Source organism: Nelusetta ayraudi, unplaced genomic scaffold (assembly GCF_046127955.1).
Source record: "Nelusetta ayraudi isolate G7.1 ecotype Tasmania unplaced genomic scaffold, CSIRO-AGI_Nayr_v1 ptg000092l, whole genome shotgun sequence".
NCBI classification, from domain to species: domain Eukaryota; kingdom Metazoa; phylum Chordata; class Actinopteri; order Tetraodontiformes; family Monacanthidae; genus Nelusetta; species Nelusetta ayraudi.
In genome coordinates, this window is record NW_027466142.1 from 4,323,135 (window position 1) to 4,342,456 (window position 19,322).

The 19,322-nt window shown below is 40.5% G+C and overlaps 1 protein-coding gene across 2 annotated transcripts in view; it reads left to right on the forward strand.

The window, feature by feature from the left end:
- Positions 1-10,238: 10,238 nt before the first annotated feature.
- tjp2b (tight junction protein 2b (zona occludens 2)) overlaps positions 10,239-19,322 on the forward strand; it is a 56,151-nt gene continuing 47,067 nt past the window's right edge. The window contains exon 1 of one of the 2 annotated variants that reach the window (XM_076047283.1): positions 10,239-10,834. In XM_076047283.1, coding sequence (XP_075903398.1) covers positions 10,775-10,834 — 60 coding nt within the window. In that variant the 5' untranslated portion in view covers positions 10,239-10,774. The remainder of the gene's footprint in view (positions 10,835-19,322) is intronic. The other variant, XM_076047282.1, reaches the window with a different exon arrangement.

A 19,322-nucleotide genomic window follows, 5' to 3' on the forward strand; every position in this document is an offset into this window, starting at 1 on the left:
ACACCTTTTCTGCCACATCCCTTTGGTTCTTTTCCTTCGTGTGAGCTCCTGCTCCTGCTTTTACTGTCAGTCAGAGGTCTCTCTCTCTCTCTCTGCCCCTCCCCCCTGTGTGTGTGTGTGTGTGTTTGTGTGTGTGTCTGCAGTTCCTGCAGTAGTGTTAATTAGCAGGAGCCAGATGGATGAGGTGATGGCGTGTTACAGTATCCTTCACAAAGCCACTCCCACTGTTATCCAGCATGTGCTTGCACACACACACCTGCATACACACACTGTAATCCACATACAGTGCAGATGTGTTCTTACTGACAGTTTTGTCTATTTTGGGATAGTTTCTCATCAGCCTGATGATTGAAAAAAAACTATTTTTCCATTCAAATGACTTCCACTATTTTATTTCTCTTTTTTGATACTTGCAGGATCACAGGCCTATTTTTGGAAAGGGCTCAAAGGCTCACGGTGTTGCAAGACAGCTGTTTTTTTTTTTAAACTTTCCAAAAATAGTACGAGTAGCAGCCAATAAATAGCCTCATTTGAGAGAACAGTGAAGGTATTTAAAGTGAGGTGCGGGTATCAGTGATGCTGCTCTTTGTTGAGACGCACTGCAGTGGTCCCTCTCTCCTTTTCTCTGTCTTACTCCACCCTTCTCAGTACAGCCTCCTCAGCAGGTTGCCTCCATCCCATAAGCATAATCTAACTCTCTCTCTCTCTCTCTCTCTCTCTCTCTCTCTCTCTCTCTCTCTCTCTCTCATGCACAGGCACGCACGCACGCGCACACACACACACACTGACACAGTGACCTTGACAGACATCAGCTGCACAGGCTGGAGGCAGAAGTTACTCTTTGACTCTTAATTACTGACTCAGGATCAGAACAAACTGTATTTACTGTGAATACAACAAAGACAAGGTCAGATATGCAGCCATGGACTTGGTTTGGTAAGCAAATGTGTACCCGTCTAAACAGCATACTTAATATTATGTTTGCATGCCGCTCCAGCTTTTCTTCAGAATTAATCAAGGTTAAAACTGCAGAGGTCAGGATGTGCAAACCAAAAGGATTCTATTCTATTCTATTCTATTCTATTCATTCACAAAATGAGGCAAGCCGAGTGCCTCCACTAGAGTTATTACAGTAATTTGCCACTTTATAAGCAGCTCCATCCCAACTGCACTAACCAGTGGACTGACCGGTTTGCAATTTCAAGCAAAGGATTGATCCTCATTCTGGGTCTGTGTCAACAACGAGCCTCGTCTGTTTTCTGCACTTCCAGTGGCTGCTGGTCACTGCCCAACTGAAGGTAGGTATAGGTACTGTAGGTTGGTCCTTGCAGTTGTGTGTACATTCTGACCCTGAGCAGAAGCTACTGGTAAAGAAGGAAAAGGCCAAGGCTCATCGTTGTTGTCATTGTTGACTTCAGCTTCTTTTTGGGTTCACCAATACCCCTGCTGTCCTCAGAACCTTAATCAATGGCATTGATGGTCCAGGACCTGCAGGAGAAATGTGAGTTTGATGCCTCCTCAGTATTCTTCTTGGAGGCAATACTGTGGCCAAGTGGAGGACCCATCTTGCATTTTCCAATTACTCTTTTCCATTTGTTCATAATTAGAGGTCTGCAATTCAAAGGTGCAGTCAGCACCAAGGATTCAAAACTTTGAAGTCCACGGTCACTTCAAGAACCATCCTCCAGTTTTTAGTCCTCGATTGTTGTGTTGTTGTGGAGGTGGACTCCCCAGACTTAGTGATGGACATGGCCCCACCTCTGTGAAGCTGATGAATTCTGCATGGTCTCATACTACAGTTTTGCAGGATGCTCATTAGGTGTGAACTGATATTGGCTAACACCACACATCTTTACCACAGAGGCTCATTCACAAGCACTTTTTTGCCACAATGAAAGATTTTCAACAGCAACACTGACTCCAAAAATTAAACTATGTTGATCTTGGCATCCATTATCTTACTATCGTATTACTTCCTTGTATGTCTCAGCAAGGTAGTCCTACCTGGGTGTCATCACTCGGATTGTAATGTAATTTGTGTATCAGTGAGACTGAAATCCCAGTGAATAGATACAGCATTCACACATAAAGACTTGAGATTAAGAATTTGGAAAGGATGAAAAAAAAGCCTTATTGAGGAAACAGTATGAAATTCTGCATCTGGCAGAACCTGGTAAAACAAACAAACAAACAAAAAAAAAAAAAAACAACAACTTGGCATCTAGCACAGGCCATACTGCAGATTTGAAGGAAATTGCTTTCTTTTTGCTTTTTCTGACAAAGCCCTAAATGCCAAAGGCCCCATGAATGAATATGAGGGTTGGGGGGAATGAAGAGAGCTCAGTTCAAGTTCAGGCTGTGATGTGCTGACTGTGACACAACAGAGCTGAATCCCAATTTTCAGCTTATACAACAACTTTATTGTTTAGACCCAACAGTCCAACAGCAGCAGTGTTGGGGGGGGGGGAATAACAATTTAAATGAAACAAATGGATTCAAATCGAACATTTGATCAATAAAATTTCTCAAAAGCAGAGTGAATTACCCCAAAACGCACAGAGATAGAGTGTGGAGCATAAATCTGACACAGCATGCTTGAGTGTTGACTGTAAAGCCCAGCGCTGCATGACACCAGGAGAGCCCCCAATCATCCACTGTCCATCACTTCTTCTCCTGCAATCATCACAGTCTATCCCAACTGGCTTGTGGTGAAGGCGGGGTGACTCCCTGGACAGGTGCCAGTTTATTGCAGGGCCACACTCAGAGACAATCAACCACCATCTGCACTCACACCGATGCACAACTGAAAGATGCCAGTTAGCTTAATGTGTGTGCCTTTGGACTGTGTGGGGGAAGCCCTTTGCTCCGGAATTGAATTTGCAGCCTTTGAGGGACCAGTGCTACTCACTGCCTCCACCAGGAGAGAGATCTTCTTAAAATATGGAGATGTTTCATCCAGCAACCCTGCCAAGATTCTGTAACTTGCGTGACACACCCAAAACACGCTTGTCCTTCAGAGAGTGGGCGATAAATATTAATGAAGGCAATTGAGCCAACATCAGGTTCAATAACACAGCAATGTGAAGAACTGGATAATGCAGTCTGTGCTCAGCGATAAATCATGGAACAGTCTATCCAAAGATTGAATGAATATTGTCTCAAATGACTTCATCCGACCTCAGGTGATTGTGATACCTTTGACACCTTTCAGATTGTTAATCAATCCGTTTTTTAATTGTTGCATCCCTGCATGCATCCACTTCCCAATAATCAGTACATTTAAAATGTCAGGTTGTGCACTCAACAGGTTTATATGATTTTTACCTCTTTCTTTTTTTTTACCCAAGGTCATGAGGGATAATCTGTTTCATGTCTATGCCGATGATAACCTCATGTGTCAGATTGAATGTTTTTGAAAATCAATAGTCTATTTCAAAGACACTGTAGGAAATGATTGGAAAGGGGCTTTCAAAAAAATAAATGTTTGAAAAGGACTGAATCAATTCCCTGCCTGAAACATTCCATACAGCTACTCAAGGATCTCACTTACTACGGGAGATTGGTGATAGCAATGCCTCGCTTTAAATCGGATGAGGGACAACATATGATGCATGTCGTCAGTCTGTGGAAAGACGTGACACACATTTATAAAAGCAAAAACAAGAAAACAAAGAAAAAAAGAGATTTCAATGATTTTCTTTAAATAAAAAAAAGTTTGCTAATTTTAATACGAACGCCACGACTGCAGCATCTGTGCTTCGGCCATCGCGGTGAGTAAATTATCTGTTTTCGTTGCAACGACAGCCAGGCCACAGCTGAAGAATGCCACGTTGTTTCACTGAAAGGCATCTTCTGAAAGCAATTGAAAATTAACCTTTTCAAGATTAATTTGCAGGAATTTAGACTTAAAATGTCATTGATACAGTTCATTTGCAGCATTATATCAATGAAGCACTCAATTCAGATACACGTGAATTACAAGCAAGCTTCCCCATTGGTGTTGACCTGTCAGTGGTTGTTGCCAACTACTGCAATTGGCCCATTCATGCCCTCATCAGAGCTTCTGTCCCCGTACAACTGACTTTGACTTTGACTTCCGAGCACTCAACCTTGTGTGCGTTTTTTACAACCAGACGTGTTAACATTCACTTGACTGTACCTTGCCTGCCACCTCTTTAGTCTAACAACTCATGACAATTTGTTTTGATGAAATTCTTTGTAAACTTGGATATCTTCTCATCATGCCATCTGATAATTTAAGCACAGCTGCATGTACGGATGTGGCCACCACACACATCGATAAGAACACCTCTCTGTTATCATGTTTCTCTCTTTCAGTTTTTGCCAAGCTGGAAGATTTTTTGTCCATTTTACTGCACTTCTCTATGTACAAAGCACAATGGATCGTCTCTCTTGGCTTGTGTCTTTATTGGTCCCGCTCTGAGGACACTGTGCCTTTGGGTAGTCATAGTTAGCCCCTGCCTTTGCTTTATTTATGCTTGAGCTGGCTGTCTGTTCATATATACTAACAAGTTGCACTATAATGTATCTCTGGGCATTTGCTCTCATTTTGCTTCTTCTAGTCCTCTCTTCTTTTGCTGCAATTGTCTCCTATCTCCATCGTCATTATTAGTGGTACTTATGTTACTTACTTTGTCATTTGTCTTTGGATTACATTGTATATACATGGACACTTTAGCAGTGTTGGGTCTTCTTAGCTGTTTTGACCTGGGCCTAGGAAACTAAGAAACACAACATATGCTTTGAAAAGTTATTCATTGTGGTACAAAGCAATACTGGCAATAATAAGTAGGTAATGAATTATCTTACTTGATTCCAGAGTGAATTAAGTAAATATTAGATTAATCCTGCGTAATCATGTGATTGTGAAATCTTGTGACAATAGGTTAATAAGGTTACAATATATATGTATACGGTCTATTGCTTTTTTAATGCATTGATTCAGACACTGGATGGCAGCAGCATTTCATATTAATGTTTAATAAAACAGCACAGCCAACCTTCCAATGGAAAAGCCAGATTAAAAAAAAAAAAAAAAAAAAAAAATTGAAGTAGAAACACACAATCTGTGGTCACCACTGACATTCAGTTGGCAGGTTGCTGTAATAATCCAATTGCTAACTTTTTTTTTGTCATCTGCATCTATGTAAAAACAAAAATCTTTCAACTGACTACACCCTGTTAACTAGTCCACTTTTGCTCACTTACACAAAGACACTGTGCTGTCCCCTCTTTTGTTTAGTTAAAACTGGAACCCCTGAGCCGTTGAAGACACACATACAGGCGCAGCACTGAGCCAGATAGACACTAGCCTGCCAAAATGTATTTGCAAGAACGGGAAGATTGAATTTGGCTTTGCTTTTCTTTTCTTTTTTTTAAGTAACGAAAGAACCGGGGACTTTGGGCCCAGCCCTCTATTTAATATATCAGAAGGTCGGTTTGAGGTATCATTATTGCAATACAGTGTGACCAGTATTACACTATTAGTATCGCAAAATCACATATTCTCTCCCTGGCTGTTGGATTGGAGATGCTGTCACTCAGTAATTGGTGATGGACAAGCTGCTAAGTACAATGACACCACACACACACACACACACACACACACACACACGCACACACACACACACACACACACACACACACACACACACACACACACACACACACACACACAAACACACACACATACACAGTAAGGATAAGTCACTCTCAGCAGAGAGAGTCCTGAGGACAGTCAGCGAGATCCTGTATGAAGACGACATGGGATTTTTACTTGGCCAGAGGCGAAGGGAGACTGAGAGGAGCTCATCCAGCAGTGAGAGGCTGATGTAATGCGTTCACTGAGGAGTTTAATCCCTCAGTGGATCAGAGTAGAGCTGTTAGATTACACTTGTTTTAGGCCTTGGTTGATTAATTTCAGACTAAAGACCAAATGGACGGATAAAAAAACCAGCACCCTGAATATGAGCATTGTGTGTATAATTAGTTAAGCATTAAACACATTATTTTAAATGATATTGCAACTACTCCTCCTGAGTTCTAATATATGTGATGTGAAAATATAAAATATTTAGTATTTAGTACTGACATATTTGCAGCATTTAGATATGACAAAGCGCTTTGCTCAGGTGAGGCAATGGTCTACACTCAATACGGCTAAGAAATCAATGTCCTATTATAATAATGCGCTATGGGAGATGACAAATAAGCACCAGCATGATCCATGCCAACATGGACCAAAACATTTTACAGAATGATTCCAGCAACTTTTGAATCTATGCCATGAAAATCTTTAGTCTGAAGGCAAAGCCAAATTCATCTGGACCTTCTGGCGATATTTTTGGCTTTTTATTTATTTATTTATTTATTTATTTAGTATGTTTGGTTAGCCTTAAGATGTAATGTGTGAGTGTTTGGTAACAAATACACACATGAGCTTTGCACAATAAGCAAGAACTGAGGGAAACAAATCTATGCCTTTCCAGCTGTAATCCGTGATTCTGTCCCTCGATGAAGGTTGTGATTGTCTTGTCCAGCGTGCACGTGTGAAACATGTCTGTCTGAGAAATCTGCAGTTCACATGGAAGGGTGTTCTCTCGTTTCTGTATCTGGGTGACTACAACTGAGCTTCCCTTTTGATGATTATCTGTGCTATTGGTGTTTCATTTGTGCCATCATCATCCATGCAGACGTGCAGTGTGAATCTGTGCATAGCTGTCCGTATGTTTTCCATTTGTGTGTTTTGTGCTCGTGCGCACAGCATCTAAGAGAGAAAGAGTGCTGATCCATGGTGTTTCCTTGTAGGGAGAGGTACAGCTCAGAGGTGTATGTGCTGAGGCACTTGGATGGATTAAACACACACAGCGTGCACTTCCAGCAGCCTCACGCTCTGTGTGTGTGTGTGACTCCGTGTCATCACCAGGTATTCCACAACACACTCAAATGCTCTAAATGTCAGCGATAAACTCACGAAAAACAAATTGCACCAAGTCACTCACATTTGCACAAAAATCTCAATGGACAACAATTTGTCATTGTCACACTTTTCTTTGTCAGGCATGAGTTTATATCATTTGATGTGTTTATTTCACACGCTTTCTGTTCCAAACGTATTTCTGTTATGTTGCTATTATGCCTCTGTTTCCTCTGTTTAATTTACAGGTTTAATTTAGACACCCAATTTGGATTTTAATATAAATTCTGCGGTCTGTAAACGTTTTCTTATTTATTTTTTGACAGTGCAATTTGACTGCAGCAGCAAAGATAAAAGAATAAAGGCCGTATTTTCTCATGTATCATTTCTTTCTCTTTTAACAAAATTATTTTTCTGGTTTCTGCTTTCTTCCGCCTTTAGTTGTGAGACACAAGCCGTGTTCCTTTTCCTTCCTTGTTTTGATTCTTCTCTTTGTTCACTCTAGAAGAGGAAAAAATAGCTGCTGACGCCCAGCGCTTGATTCCTGAGAACCTGTGTAATTAGCTGAAGGACAAGAAAGTATCACTAACACTCGTCTGTAATTATTCGCACCTATTTGTGAGACAGTGGCTATCATGTGGAAGAGCCTATAGAACTCACAGCAAAGTTATAAAACCATTTTGAATTCATGTGTTGCTCAGTCACACCCTCAGAGCATCATTCTGTCATTTCAGATGTTGTCACTGCTAGAGTCCTGCAGACATTTGTTTGAAATACCTCATTAAATTTTCCCTGCTCTGAACGTTTTTTTTTTTTTTTTTTTTAAAAAAAAATCTTTAGCTCTCCACAGTATTGTTGTTTTTTCTGTGTCTGACGAGCAACGCGTATTATCGTCTGTGACACACAGCAGGTTGCAATTCTTAGTGGGTACACTGCAGCTGTGATTTATATGGAGGAAGACATGTGAATGCGGACAAAATAGATGAGTCAGCAGCTACGGTGTGCCACCATAGCTTGGCAGATACCTCTCAAGTTAATGTTGAAGCATTATAGCAGAAACATCAAGTTAAAAAAAAAAATGAAGATGTTTCCTTCATTTCAATGTGAATATTTCAATCTTTATATTTCATTTAAAGACATAATTTGCTAAACACAACCAGTATTTGAAAGGAACTGAAAATACACAAGGTAACCAGCAAAGGAGAGCATCATGCTGTACGTTCATGTTTTTCAGTCCTGTTCGATTGTGTGTCAATAAGTCGCTAACTCAACAGGCCTCCAGTGTGGATAAAATTGGGGACTCAACCAGAAAGCCAGATAAGCAATGTCGAACTTTGGGTCATGAGTTATGGGAATTTTATTTTATTTTAATTTTATTTTTGCGTGTAGGTCTAGTGAGGTCTGACCTTGTGCATAGACGGTAATCTAAGTACTGCTTTTCAAAGGCTTTCCTTTGTGATTTCCATGCCTTCTCAGCAAAAGCTTGAGAGCAGAAAAGTAATGGAGCCTTAAAGTCTGTTTATTACACACTCTCTCCCAGCTGTCTGGGGCTGATGGCAGAGAGAGTGCATCAGTTCATCACAGGGCCACACAGACACAATTATCCACACTACACATACAATTTAAAGTTGGGTCAGGGTCATAGGATCTAATGTGCGTGTCACTGACTGCGACCAGGGTAACACAAGCTCCACTAACATCAAAGCAAAAATAAGAGAGATTAATGTATTTGTTTAATTCGTTTTTCCATTAATATTAGTGAAATGTTTATTGTTTAATGCATACGTTTACAATAAAACGTAATTAAACGTTTTAGGTTTAAACTAATCTTTGTCTACTTGATGCATTACCCCAACGAACCTCTAGATGTCACTAATGTCTGCGGCCGGCGGTGTTGCTCATGGACTACACCGCAGCCGAGACGTTACCGCATAATGTGACAAACTTTAAAACTTTAAAAAGGTTAAATTAATCTGTTTAAAAAGAGTGGCTGCATCCAAGAAGAATGTCATGTTTTCAGTATTCAGTTCAGTTTTCAGCTGTTTATTAGGACTATGAAAAAATAAATGTAACGAAATTTTGTTTTGATATTTTTTAGTATACGTACACAAGATGTTATGGGGTGGAAGGTGAGTGTCTCCTTAACTAGCCTTATACTGTACATAATGAACACTGCCATGCAGTGTAGTGCTTGGTAACTTTTTTTGTTGAGCTGCTTTCAGTGTGGCAAGGCCCAATGAAACGGTCTTAATGACTTAAAAATCTGCCATTATGTTGGTGTTGCAGCAGTAAGACTTGCTTGCAATACAGTCAGTTTGGGTTATCAGAAGACTAAGAAATATGTTGTACACTGACTGGCTGTCTGTACATATACCCAAACATAGATTATAACAAAATAAATAAATAATGAGACAGCAGAAACACACCTTTGGAAAGGATAAGAGACAATCAATAAGACAGCAATCGCAAAGAGGGAAGGGGAACAATACACAAGAAGCTCTCCCAAAATCTCTACAGTAGAACACGGAAAACAGGGTAACATTATTGTGACATAATTATACGTCTATATGAAGAAATATTAGACTATAAGTATGTAAGTATGGGTTCAGAAAAACTAAAAAATTGAAAATGAACACAAACTCAAATTAGTAAGATGAATGAAATGTTACTACTGACTTTTAAGTACAGTGTAATGGACATTTCCATTATGGTTTCTTATCCAGGGGTATAGTTGCTTAGATGTTGTTTGTATCACTGCATTTAACAGCTTTGACATAGTGAGGCAATTCACTCCGAGACTTCCCCACACTGACATAATACATTATTAACTTTGGAATATTAAACATGAAACAGCATCAGCGGTGCTGAGTGCCTCGTATGGAAACCAACATTTCTACATGGCTTTCATTTTTTATACCAGCCACATCAGCAAGCTTTAATTACTCCTTCACACACACACACACACACACACACACACACACACACACAGTTATTCAAAATCTTATCCAACATATTAGGCAGAACTCTTAGCAAAAGAAGAGTCCAGTTCGAGTTTTATAACGAAAATAAGGCGATATGACTATTTGTAAAAAATAAATTAGCATATTTAAGAGGAGCCCCTTGAACATTCTTGAGACGAGAGACTGGACGTCCATTGACGTGGAAGTCACTTTTAGAGCAAAAAAACTCCGGAATTAATGTGCAAGCTGACAAGTTTGAGTGGCATGACACGGGGAGACGTGATTGGTAGAGCGGACGCAATTTCCTCCCGTAAAAACTACGTACGACAGATGTAGCTCATGTCGGGAATTAGCCAGGAAAAGGGAGCCATAACAGTTTATGTTTGCTGCTTAGGGCTGCTGAGAAGAAGCATGACGTGAAGACCCGCGGTCTTGTGATTTAAAATCTGCGGGACACCGCGGTTATCAAACAGCTAGGACTTGCTCGTTCCATAAATAAAAAAAAATATACAAATGACGCCGTAGCAGAGCAGCCGAGATGTGTCCGTGTAAGGGTGTCACTGGCCGGGAATGGGAAGCGGTGTTAGTACACAGTTGCTGAGCTGCTCGCCTCGGAGGGACGGACCTCCCTCTTTCCTCCCGCTGGCTCCGGTAGGCTGTCCAGCCCCAGAGGAACAGCACGGCTGCCTGTGACGAGGGCGGAGCTGGCCTGCTCGTCCGACGGACGTCTCATTTCTGAAGCTAGTAAGCAACCGCTTCGACGAACGCGGTGTCTGTCTGTCAGAGTCGACTCGACTTTGGTTTAACATCGACGAAGAACAGCCGTTTTTTCCCCCCCAGGCCGAGTCCAGAGGCGGAAGCGGGGTAAAAAAAAAAAATGCCGGTGAAAGGTGGCGGAAGACTGGCGTCTTACCCGAGCAAGAGCGACAATGTCGGAGTAAGTGTCACTTTAACTGTGTTTGACAGCGTGTGACGCGTCGCGTTGGTCCAGTTGGACAAGTTGGCCCGAGCGTGAAACAAGTCTTGTTAAAGTGTTTTTCGCTTTGCGTTGTGGCACATTAACGTCGTTTGTAAAGCAGTGCGAAGTGTCGCCCTGAGGTGCGTGTTGCGCAGCCAATAGTCTGCTCGTCCAGTACACCTGTTGTGCTTGGGGACAGCCAATTGAAAGGGCCGTTAGGTTTCGAAGCCGAACCAATATTTGTGCTATCGTTTCCAGTTGTTTACCAACCTAGCAACACCGCCACAGAAGTGGCAGAACTTGAGTCCAAATCCTGCGGCGAGAGCCGACTCCGCCACCCTGCCGTGATTGCGGTCTTGGGCAGAGCAACATATGTGGTTTAATGGGGGTTTTCTCTGGAGATTAAAAGGTCTCTAGACATAATCAGTTGACCAGTTGTGTGTGTGTGTGTGTGTGTGTGTGTGTGTGTGTGTGTGTGTGTGTGTGAAAAAGGGATGTACAAGGCTTATGTTTTAAGAGATTTGCTGCACTTTCGGAAGTGTGAGTTCTGTGGTAAATTTGTGAAGTTAAAAAAAAATAAAATATTTCGGCACTAGCAAGAATAATAATAATAATAAAAATATTATATTAACTAAAGCATTGTTTACTTTACCAAATAATAAATCAACTTTTATTTATAAAGTGCTAAATCACATCAATAGGCGTCCAGTCACGCCTAAGAAAACTTCGGGAGGATTCTGTGTGTTCAGTCTTAAACTGTTCAGTTCAGTTCAGTTTAAACTTCAAATGAAAAGAGTAATAGTACAAAATTTTAATTTTTGTTCATCTTACTGTTGGCAAGACATTTAGACAAATAATTACTGTACTGGCTGTTCTAGGTCATTTTTCATGTATGACAGTTCAGTCTTAAGGGTCTTCTGACCTGACTGGTGTGATGCATAAGTAGTGGGCTTTTTAGACTAAAGAAAAAATATCTAATATACAGCTTGATCAGAAATAATTTCCCTACTATCTGTGTATGTTGTTACTCTGCTGGTTATGTATGAACCGGTTGACTGCGAAGTCATGAAAATAAATGGGACTCTTCCACCTCTCTGTTTGCGAGTGTTGGCTACCGACCTTGCGCTGACACTGCGTCAATAAACAAGAAATAGTAGTGAATGCACGTCCTTGGTGCTTACAGTACAAAACCATGACAACCAGTGGTGGAATGGTTTTGTGGTCCCCTTAATAGTCACCCCCGGTTACTTGATAATTTATGATGACCGCATTCAAGACAAATTTCTCTAATTTGGAATAAGGTTTGTATTCTTGCCTGAAGTGTTTCATCGAGCAGAGATAATGCGCAAAAATGTCTTCTGACGTCACAAACCTTCAGCTCATTTTAGCTGTTAACACTGAGAGCTGCGAAGTGAATTTTGAAAAGTTGGCTTGAAAATTCACTTGACATTTCGTATGCATGAAAGGTTTCTTCGGAACTATCACGGTGAATATTAAACAGAATGTTCACCCAACTTTTTGTGTGGAAAACATCTGACAATGCCTTGGCTATAGGTGTTTGTTATTCTTACATCCATGAATATTCACTGTCACTTATGTCCCTGCTTCCATCATGTCTTAGCTTCCATCATTGATTATAGTTAACTAAGCTCATAACTAATATTAACTAATTTAATAGTTTTGGTACATGGTTAATGAAGATTTCAGATAAATCCTTGGCTTTTAGGCATTTAGGGTTTCCTAAAAAAACAAAACAAATTTTCTTCTCTACAATTGCTAGTTCAAATGCTAAGAAATCTTTTCAATCACCTAACAGAAATGACCTTTTTTCATGTACTTGATTTTTGGGATCCGGCCCTCAAAACTAAATAAGCTCTTGAAAACAAAAATGTGTTTTGAAAATGAACATGGTCTGTTCTGATATGTGACAGCAATTCTCAATGCCATTCCTGTGCTCCACCTTTGGTAATGATTAACTCCTTTATTGAAATAATAACACATGAACTGCAGATTAAAGTGCAGCGACACATCAGAAAGACATTGCAGTGTGCTGAGTTTAAGAATGCTAATGCTGAAAGGCAGTTTGTTGTTTTAAGAGCCAGTGTTCTTTGGTTTAATATGAGCAACACAAGTTCCCCATTTATGCTTCAATCAACATTGTAATCTTGATGGGGTACACATTTAAGAAAAAAAAAAATCTAAATTAATATATTCATTCTGGGACATTAGGCAAAACAAGACAAAAAGTAGTTGTTTTTTTTCCTTATACATGCTAAGACATATTGTAAGTGTAAATCCGCTGCATTTTAATTTTTACTAAGTCTAGCTTCACAGCCATCTTCTCTGTACACATTGTTGGTTCATACCGATAAATGAAGCTTGTCCAGCACCTTGGTGTCGAATAGAATCTGAAGTCACAGCTGAGCCCTCAGCAGTCTAAAAAAAAAATTTAAAAAATGCACACAGTTCATTGGACAAAAACATCATGTTCTAATTACTGCAGTCATGCCAAACGGTCTGTTATTATCTAGTACGGCCTTTTCATATGTGCATTTCAGCTTTTCTACTGTTGTAGCTCAGCCTGAGTAACGTAGTCACTTCAGCACAGCTGCTGATTGTGAAAAGAGTTGGCAGTCACTCATCACCAGCGCATAGCATGTAAATTGCAGGCAAGAACAGCCAAGTGGTCACAGACATACAACAACTAGAAAAAGGAACCTTTGTTAGACAATGAGTCTCAAGATAAATTATGTCAATTTTTCACGTACGCACGTACGTATGTATGTTTGTATATATATATAAATCTATATATATATATATATATATATATATATATATATATATATATATATATATATACATATATATACATATATATGTTCATTTATTTTGCAATCTTTACAGTACAAGTATACAGATTGCTTCACAGTGTCAATAGAAAAATAGAAAATGTCGAAAGATAAAACATCATACACAGCATGGACATTGACCACACACAAAGCAACTGGTGACCAACATATTAACACCAGAAACAGGGGGGGGGAACCACCTGAAGTTGGCCTAAAAAAGATGCTTCTTCAATGGCCTTTTAAAAGAGTTCTTGGAGGGCTCTTCAGTCTGGAGGAAGAGCATTCCAGAGTCTAGATGCAACCCTATCACCCCCTTATTCTTCAGCCTGGTATGGGGCACCATAAGGAGCCCTTGGTCACATGACCTCAAGTACCTGCTGTTAAAAGAAGGATGGGTATTCTGACAGATGTAGGAAATATAAACTAGTACTTTAAACTTGTTCCTCAAAACACTGGGGGACAGTGAGGGAAGGCCGACCAGGATGGGAGTGACATGGAGGATGCGTGTATGCTTTGAGTCAATGTTTATTGCAGGTTTAGTGTGTTTTAACATTAATCCTCAAACTGATGGTTGATGAGCTTGCAGCTTTGGAGCAGATTTGGGTATTAACAACCAACCATCCATGCGCGCACGTACATCCCTTTTTCACACACAAACAAACACACACACACACACACACACAACTCTGTGTAACACGCAGAGACTGTCTCTATAATTAGCCTGCTCACACTTGGGATGATTATAAAAGATTGAGGCGGTTTCTGGTGAAAGGAACAGCTCTCCCTGTTATGATGCCACCGTCTAAATGTTTGACACATGTTGGGACTCCGCACGCCCTGATGCCTTACTGGCTCAAGTCAAAGAGTCTGTAATGCTCCTCACTACATTGTCTACCCATGGTAGAGCCAACTCTGAACGTTTGTGCAGCATTTTCCTTTCCATCCTCATTCTGTTTTTGCTTTGGCTAAAGAATGTTTTGCATCCATTTTCATAAAAGATTAAACAACATTCCACATCCTCTCTTCCTCAATTTATGGAAATCCGTTGCCATTTGAACATTGTTTCCTCATCAACCTTTTACAAAAAAAACTAGTCTTGTTTCCGCTTATTTTTTCATTTATTCATTTTGTTTTTCTGAATTCTTTAACTGAGTTATCTTTCATTGAGTTGTTCTCTTTTTTATACTTAAAATTAACCTTAGCTTATCAAATACTTGCATACAATACTTATGCTTTTTGATTCAAAATATGTTGAACTGTGTTGTGGTACCAAGAGGTGTTCGTTTTACACTGGCATCTGAGCTGAGTGTCACCTTGCTCAGTACATAGATAGATGGATAGATAAATAGATAGATACGCACCAAATCGGGAAACGCCATCAATCTACGTCTGCTACCAACTGTTAATAAGAATTTTCAAGTATTTAAATGTTGATGCTCAACATTTACAAGATACAGTATGTAGTGCACTTTATCATTGCCAACATCTTTGGCAGCATGTGGCTTCCAGAGTTTCTTTCTTTTTTTTTTTTTTTTATCAATTGGACTTTAACATTGCTGATAACAGTGAATTTGGCTGCTTTAGCCGAGGGTTAAAACACAGTATGTGTCCTGATGTGCATGATGTGAGTCATGCCTGTTCAGAAAAAAACTAACATCTGTGTGAGTTAGTTGTGGTGTTTGGTCTTGTTAGTGTTTGTCCACGGTGTGAGTGGTTAGGAAGTGTGAAACACTCAAATGAAACTCAAAATATTTTTTATTGTGCTACTTTCTAAACACATCACATTACATTTATATACATGCCAATTTTCTCAGAGAAAAGGACATTTCTTAAGTGTATGTTTATGCAATACATGATGTTGCCTCTTTCTTATTTTACCTTGATAACTATCGGTATGACCTCAACATGTTAGGGTTAATAGACTGTGGCACTAACTGACCTTGTTTAGTTTAGTGATCTAAACAACTGCTGCAAGAATTTGCCTGTGTGGAGTCACCGGGTAAATTAGGAAGATACTCCAAATATTCCCAGACCAACCACAATCTCTTCACATTGGTAAGGACATCTATTGGGAGTGGTCAACTGATAAAATTCTTGTGTGTATATCTCCAACTCTGAGGTTCTGATGTGTTTTTGTGTTTACCGGCCCTGCCCTCCGGCTGGGGAATATATTCACAGACCAAGGGTGTGGCACCCTGCTTACAACTGGGCTAACTACTTTTGGTGTTCTGCTGGTACCTGATTGGTCTCACAGAAACAAAAAATGACACTTTTCTAAAACAAGTAGATTTGATCGTATGCCTTTTTTAAATAAAAAAAAATAAAAAATTAAAGAGGACAGATTCTTCTTCCCAAGTCAGGATAAAGAAATCCTGGATTCATATCCAACTAAGGATGTAGGGATTGCCATGCTGTCTCAATAAAAAGTTTAAAAAATAATTTTAATCTGTATTGCCTAGGGAGGCTTGACGCAGACAAGAACAGACACAATAGACAAAGTACGCACAAGCTAGAGGCCATGTGCCTGGTTGAAGAGTTGGGTTTTCAGAAGTTTCCCAAATATCAGTTTGGCTTGACATTAAAATTCAAATATTCAAATTAGAACATTTTGATTTGTCCAAACCAGAAGAGAAATGCTCCATGCTCCTTATAAACACCCAATTGGAAACAAACAGGCCCGTTTCAAATGGAATACCATTCAGTTTCATAAAGGTCAAACTTTCCTTCCTCCCAAACAATCGCACAACACCGGTCAAAACTAATCACCTATCACGTAAACGGTGAAACTGAGTGTCGTGCGCTTGCGTTCTCTCTGCACACGCACTGTCTTGACGTAAATGTGTAGGGGCTTTTCTTCACAGCACGCTGCACTGGAGTACGCCGCAGGCTTTCACTGTTAGGCTGACAACTTCTAATGTACGTTTAGCTGCAATCCACATAATGACCGGCTGATATGAATCCCAGTGGAGGCACATGCAAGTAGGTTACTCTCATAAATAAATAACTTCTTTATGTTTCACTGTTCTCTAAACATAGATATAGTCGTACACATTGTAAATATATGATATGTTGTCCGAATGGAGCACTGTCTCATTCTCAACTAGAATCTTGAGATTCCCATTCCAGCTCAAAGTTGCCTGTGCCACTGCTGGAGCAGGTTTTTAATGAGAATGAACAAAGCTCTGACATACATTTTCCATTTATGAGTTTCAACTCAGTAGCTTTCATATTTTTCTCTGTGGTCTGAAAGTGATCAAATCTTTGCATTAAAAATTTCATTGACTGATGGTAGAATCGTCTGTTCACCCTTGAGTCCCCTCTCCCCCTTCTGTTTCTTAAATGGTTATTATATAAAATAAATCCTGTTGCTTTGTCAAACATCCCATCTGGCGGCCGCGTTAATCAGTAGTGAACCAGCTCGTGAACCGGTTTTATTGAGCCACTGTTCTTTGCTTGCTCTTCGGCCCATCAAGAACCACAGACTTAATTAGTTTAGTCACCGAGCGCGGCGTCACAAGCATTTAGGAGTACAAGTGCAGTCAAGTGATATGAAATAAAGCCTTGCCGTTGACTTGGCTGGAGCCTCTTTAAGACAGTGTTGGCATGCTTGTCTGCAGCTGGTCGGCCGGCAGCGTGTCTGGCCTCTGGGAGCGATACACTTGTCCCATGCAGCAGAATGACACCACTTAGCAAGGTCTGCCCAATTTATTTAGCTTACTGCCTGTCACGCGTGCCACTATGCACACAAACTCTTTGAAGCGTTCACTCTCATTACTGTAGTAGGTAAAAAAAAAAAAACGCACAAAAAAAGACAACTTCCTTTTGTCTGTATTCCAACCCCCACCCACTCAGATCAGTTGACATACTTAAAAATATCCCGTCTGAGGCGACCAGTGTGTTGTATGTTTCACGGCCTTTGGAGGAAAGGACAAAAGGACAACTTTATGACAGGACTGAGGCAAAGTCTTGAAGGTCAAGTGTGATATTGGCTACTTTAGCCAGCCCTCCTTTGAGACGGTGGTTTTACGGACTATCTTCACACAGATGTGGGCTGCAAATTCCATATGGCTCACACAGTCCATTTACCTTGATGTCACGTTAGCTGGAAAAAAAATATAGCAGAGATGACAATTAAAATGAAAATTAGACTCTGGAAAAAGTCTCATTTTAAAATTGGCAATGTTTGGAAACCCTGCTGTAGTTTTTAAATGGTTGTAGAATAAGCCCATTGCACATGTTCATGTCATGTATTCTGTAGAGATAATGCAAAGATATACACACTGTGTGCGTGTGTGTGGGTGTGGGTGTGCAAGAGAGAGAGAGACACTTGAAAAGCAGCTGGGGAGTTTTTATACCAGCTGCAGCGAAAACTACAGCAGTCAAGCTGCAATGGGATCTCATTGAAAATAATCAGTTATAAAAAGCCCCTCTCCTCTCAATATAATTGGCGACAGACTCTTCATCTCTGCGAACGCCCTTGCGAGTGTTTAACGGAGAGGACCGCTCAGCGGTGGCCACTTTATGCTGCAGTGACCTGGAAATTGGTGGCTGCAGCTGCTGGCTTAAATGAATGTGCAGGGAAAACCCACTATATCCACTACATGAGTGGCTGTGAGACTGGTGGTAGTCCTCAACCACAGCTTTGACGGATTTAGCAAACTTGACCCAAAAATAACTCTCAACAAAAAACTTTTCGAGAATGACAAAAATAGTGTTCCTGCGGAGCAGTAAAATTTCCAATCTGGGCGCTGCGCGGCCTCACATTCCAGAAGTGGAGATAAACTTCACATTTATGATCGACTCACACAAAAATCTAGATCGTTCTCCGGGACCCACTCAGTGCTTACTAGGGATGGGCAATACGGACTAAAAATTTTATCACAATAATTACTGGCATTTATCGCGTTAACGCTTAAAGTGACGATAAACAATATAAACAAATTCAAAGCCATCTTTTGGGATTTTTTTTGACACGGCACATTTTCGAAACGCATTTAAACTAAGCTGTATTTAAAAAAAGAGAACACAAAGCCTGAAAAGGTTCACGCTAAGGTTGACTCGGAGTCGACCCAGTAAAAGTTCGCTAACATTTTTTTCGTTTCCTGCCTCAACATCCCGGTCCGCCGACCAAAAAAGAAAATAAATAAAAAGTCAAACTCGATGTTTGGAAATCTTTTTCGTGGTGTTTAGTTTCACTTTGCACACAATCCACGATCGAGCACGGTGGTTACACTATCAGTCCCGTGCTTGTTATTGTGCTACACAGGAGCTGCCGGCTGCCAGCAGCAAGTGCGTTGTGCACGTAACTACGTCATCAGCAGGAGTTTATCGTTATTACCGCGAGATGACATATTCTTACCGAGGTGATATATTGCCGATGTATCGCCCATCCCTAGTGTTTACCCTTTGTTGCACACGCTGTCTGTCATGGTGGTATCATTGCTCTGTGTCTGCTTGCCGACGGCCATTTGAATATGGGAGACGCATTTGCCTGTGCACTTGAGAGTTCGGGTCAGAATTGTGCGTGCGTGCCTGTTTGTGTCTGACCACAGATTGTCGTTTCCTGTGAGTGAACATGACCAAGAAGACGTTATCAGAGGACTGACAGGAAGAGGGAG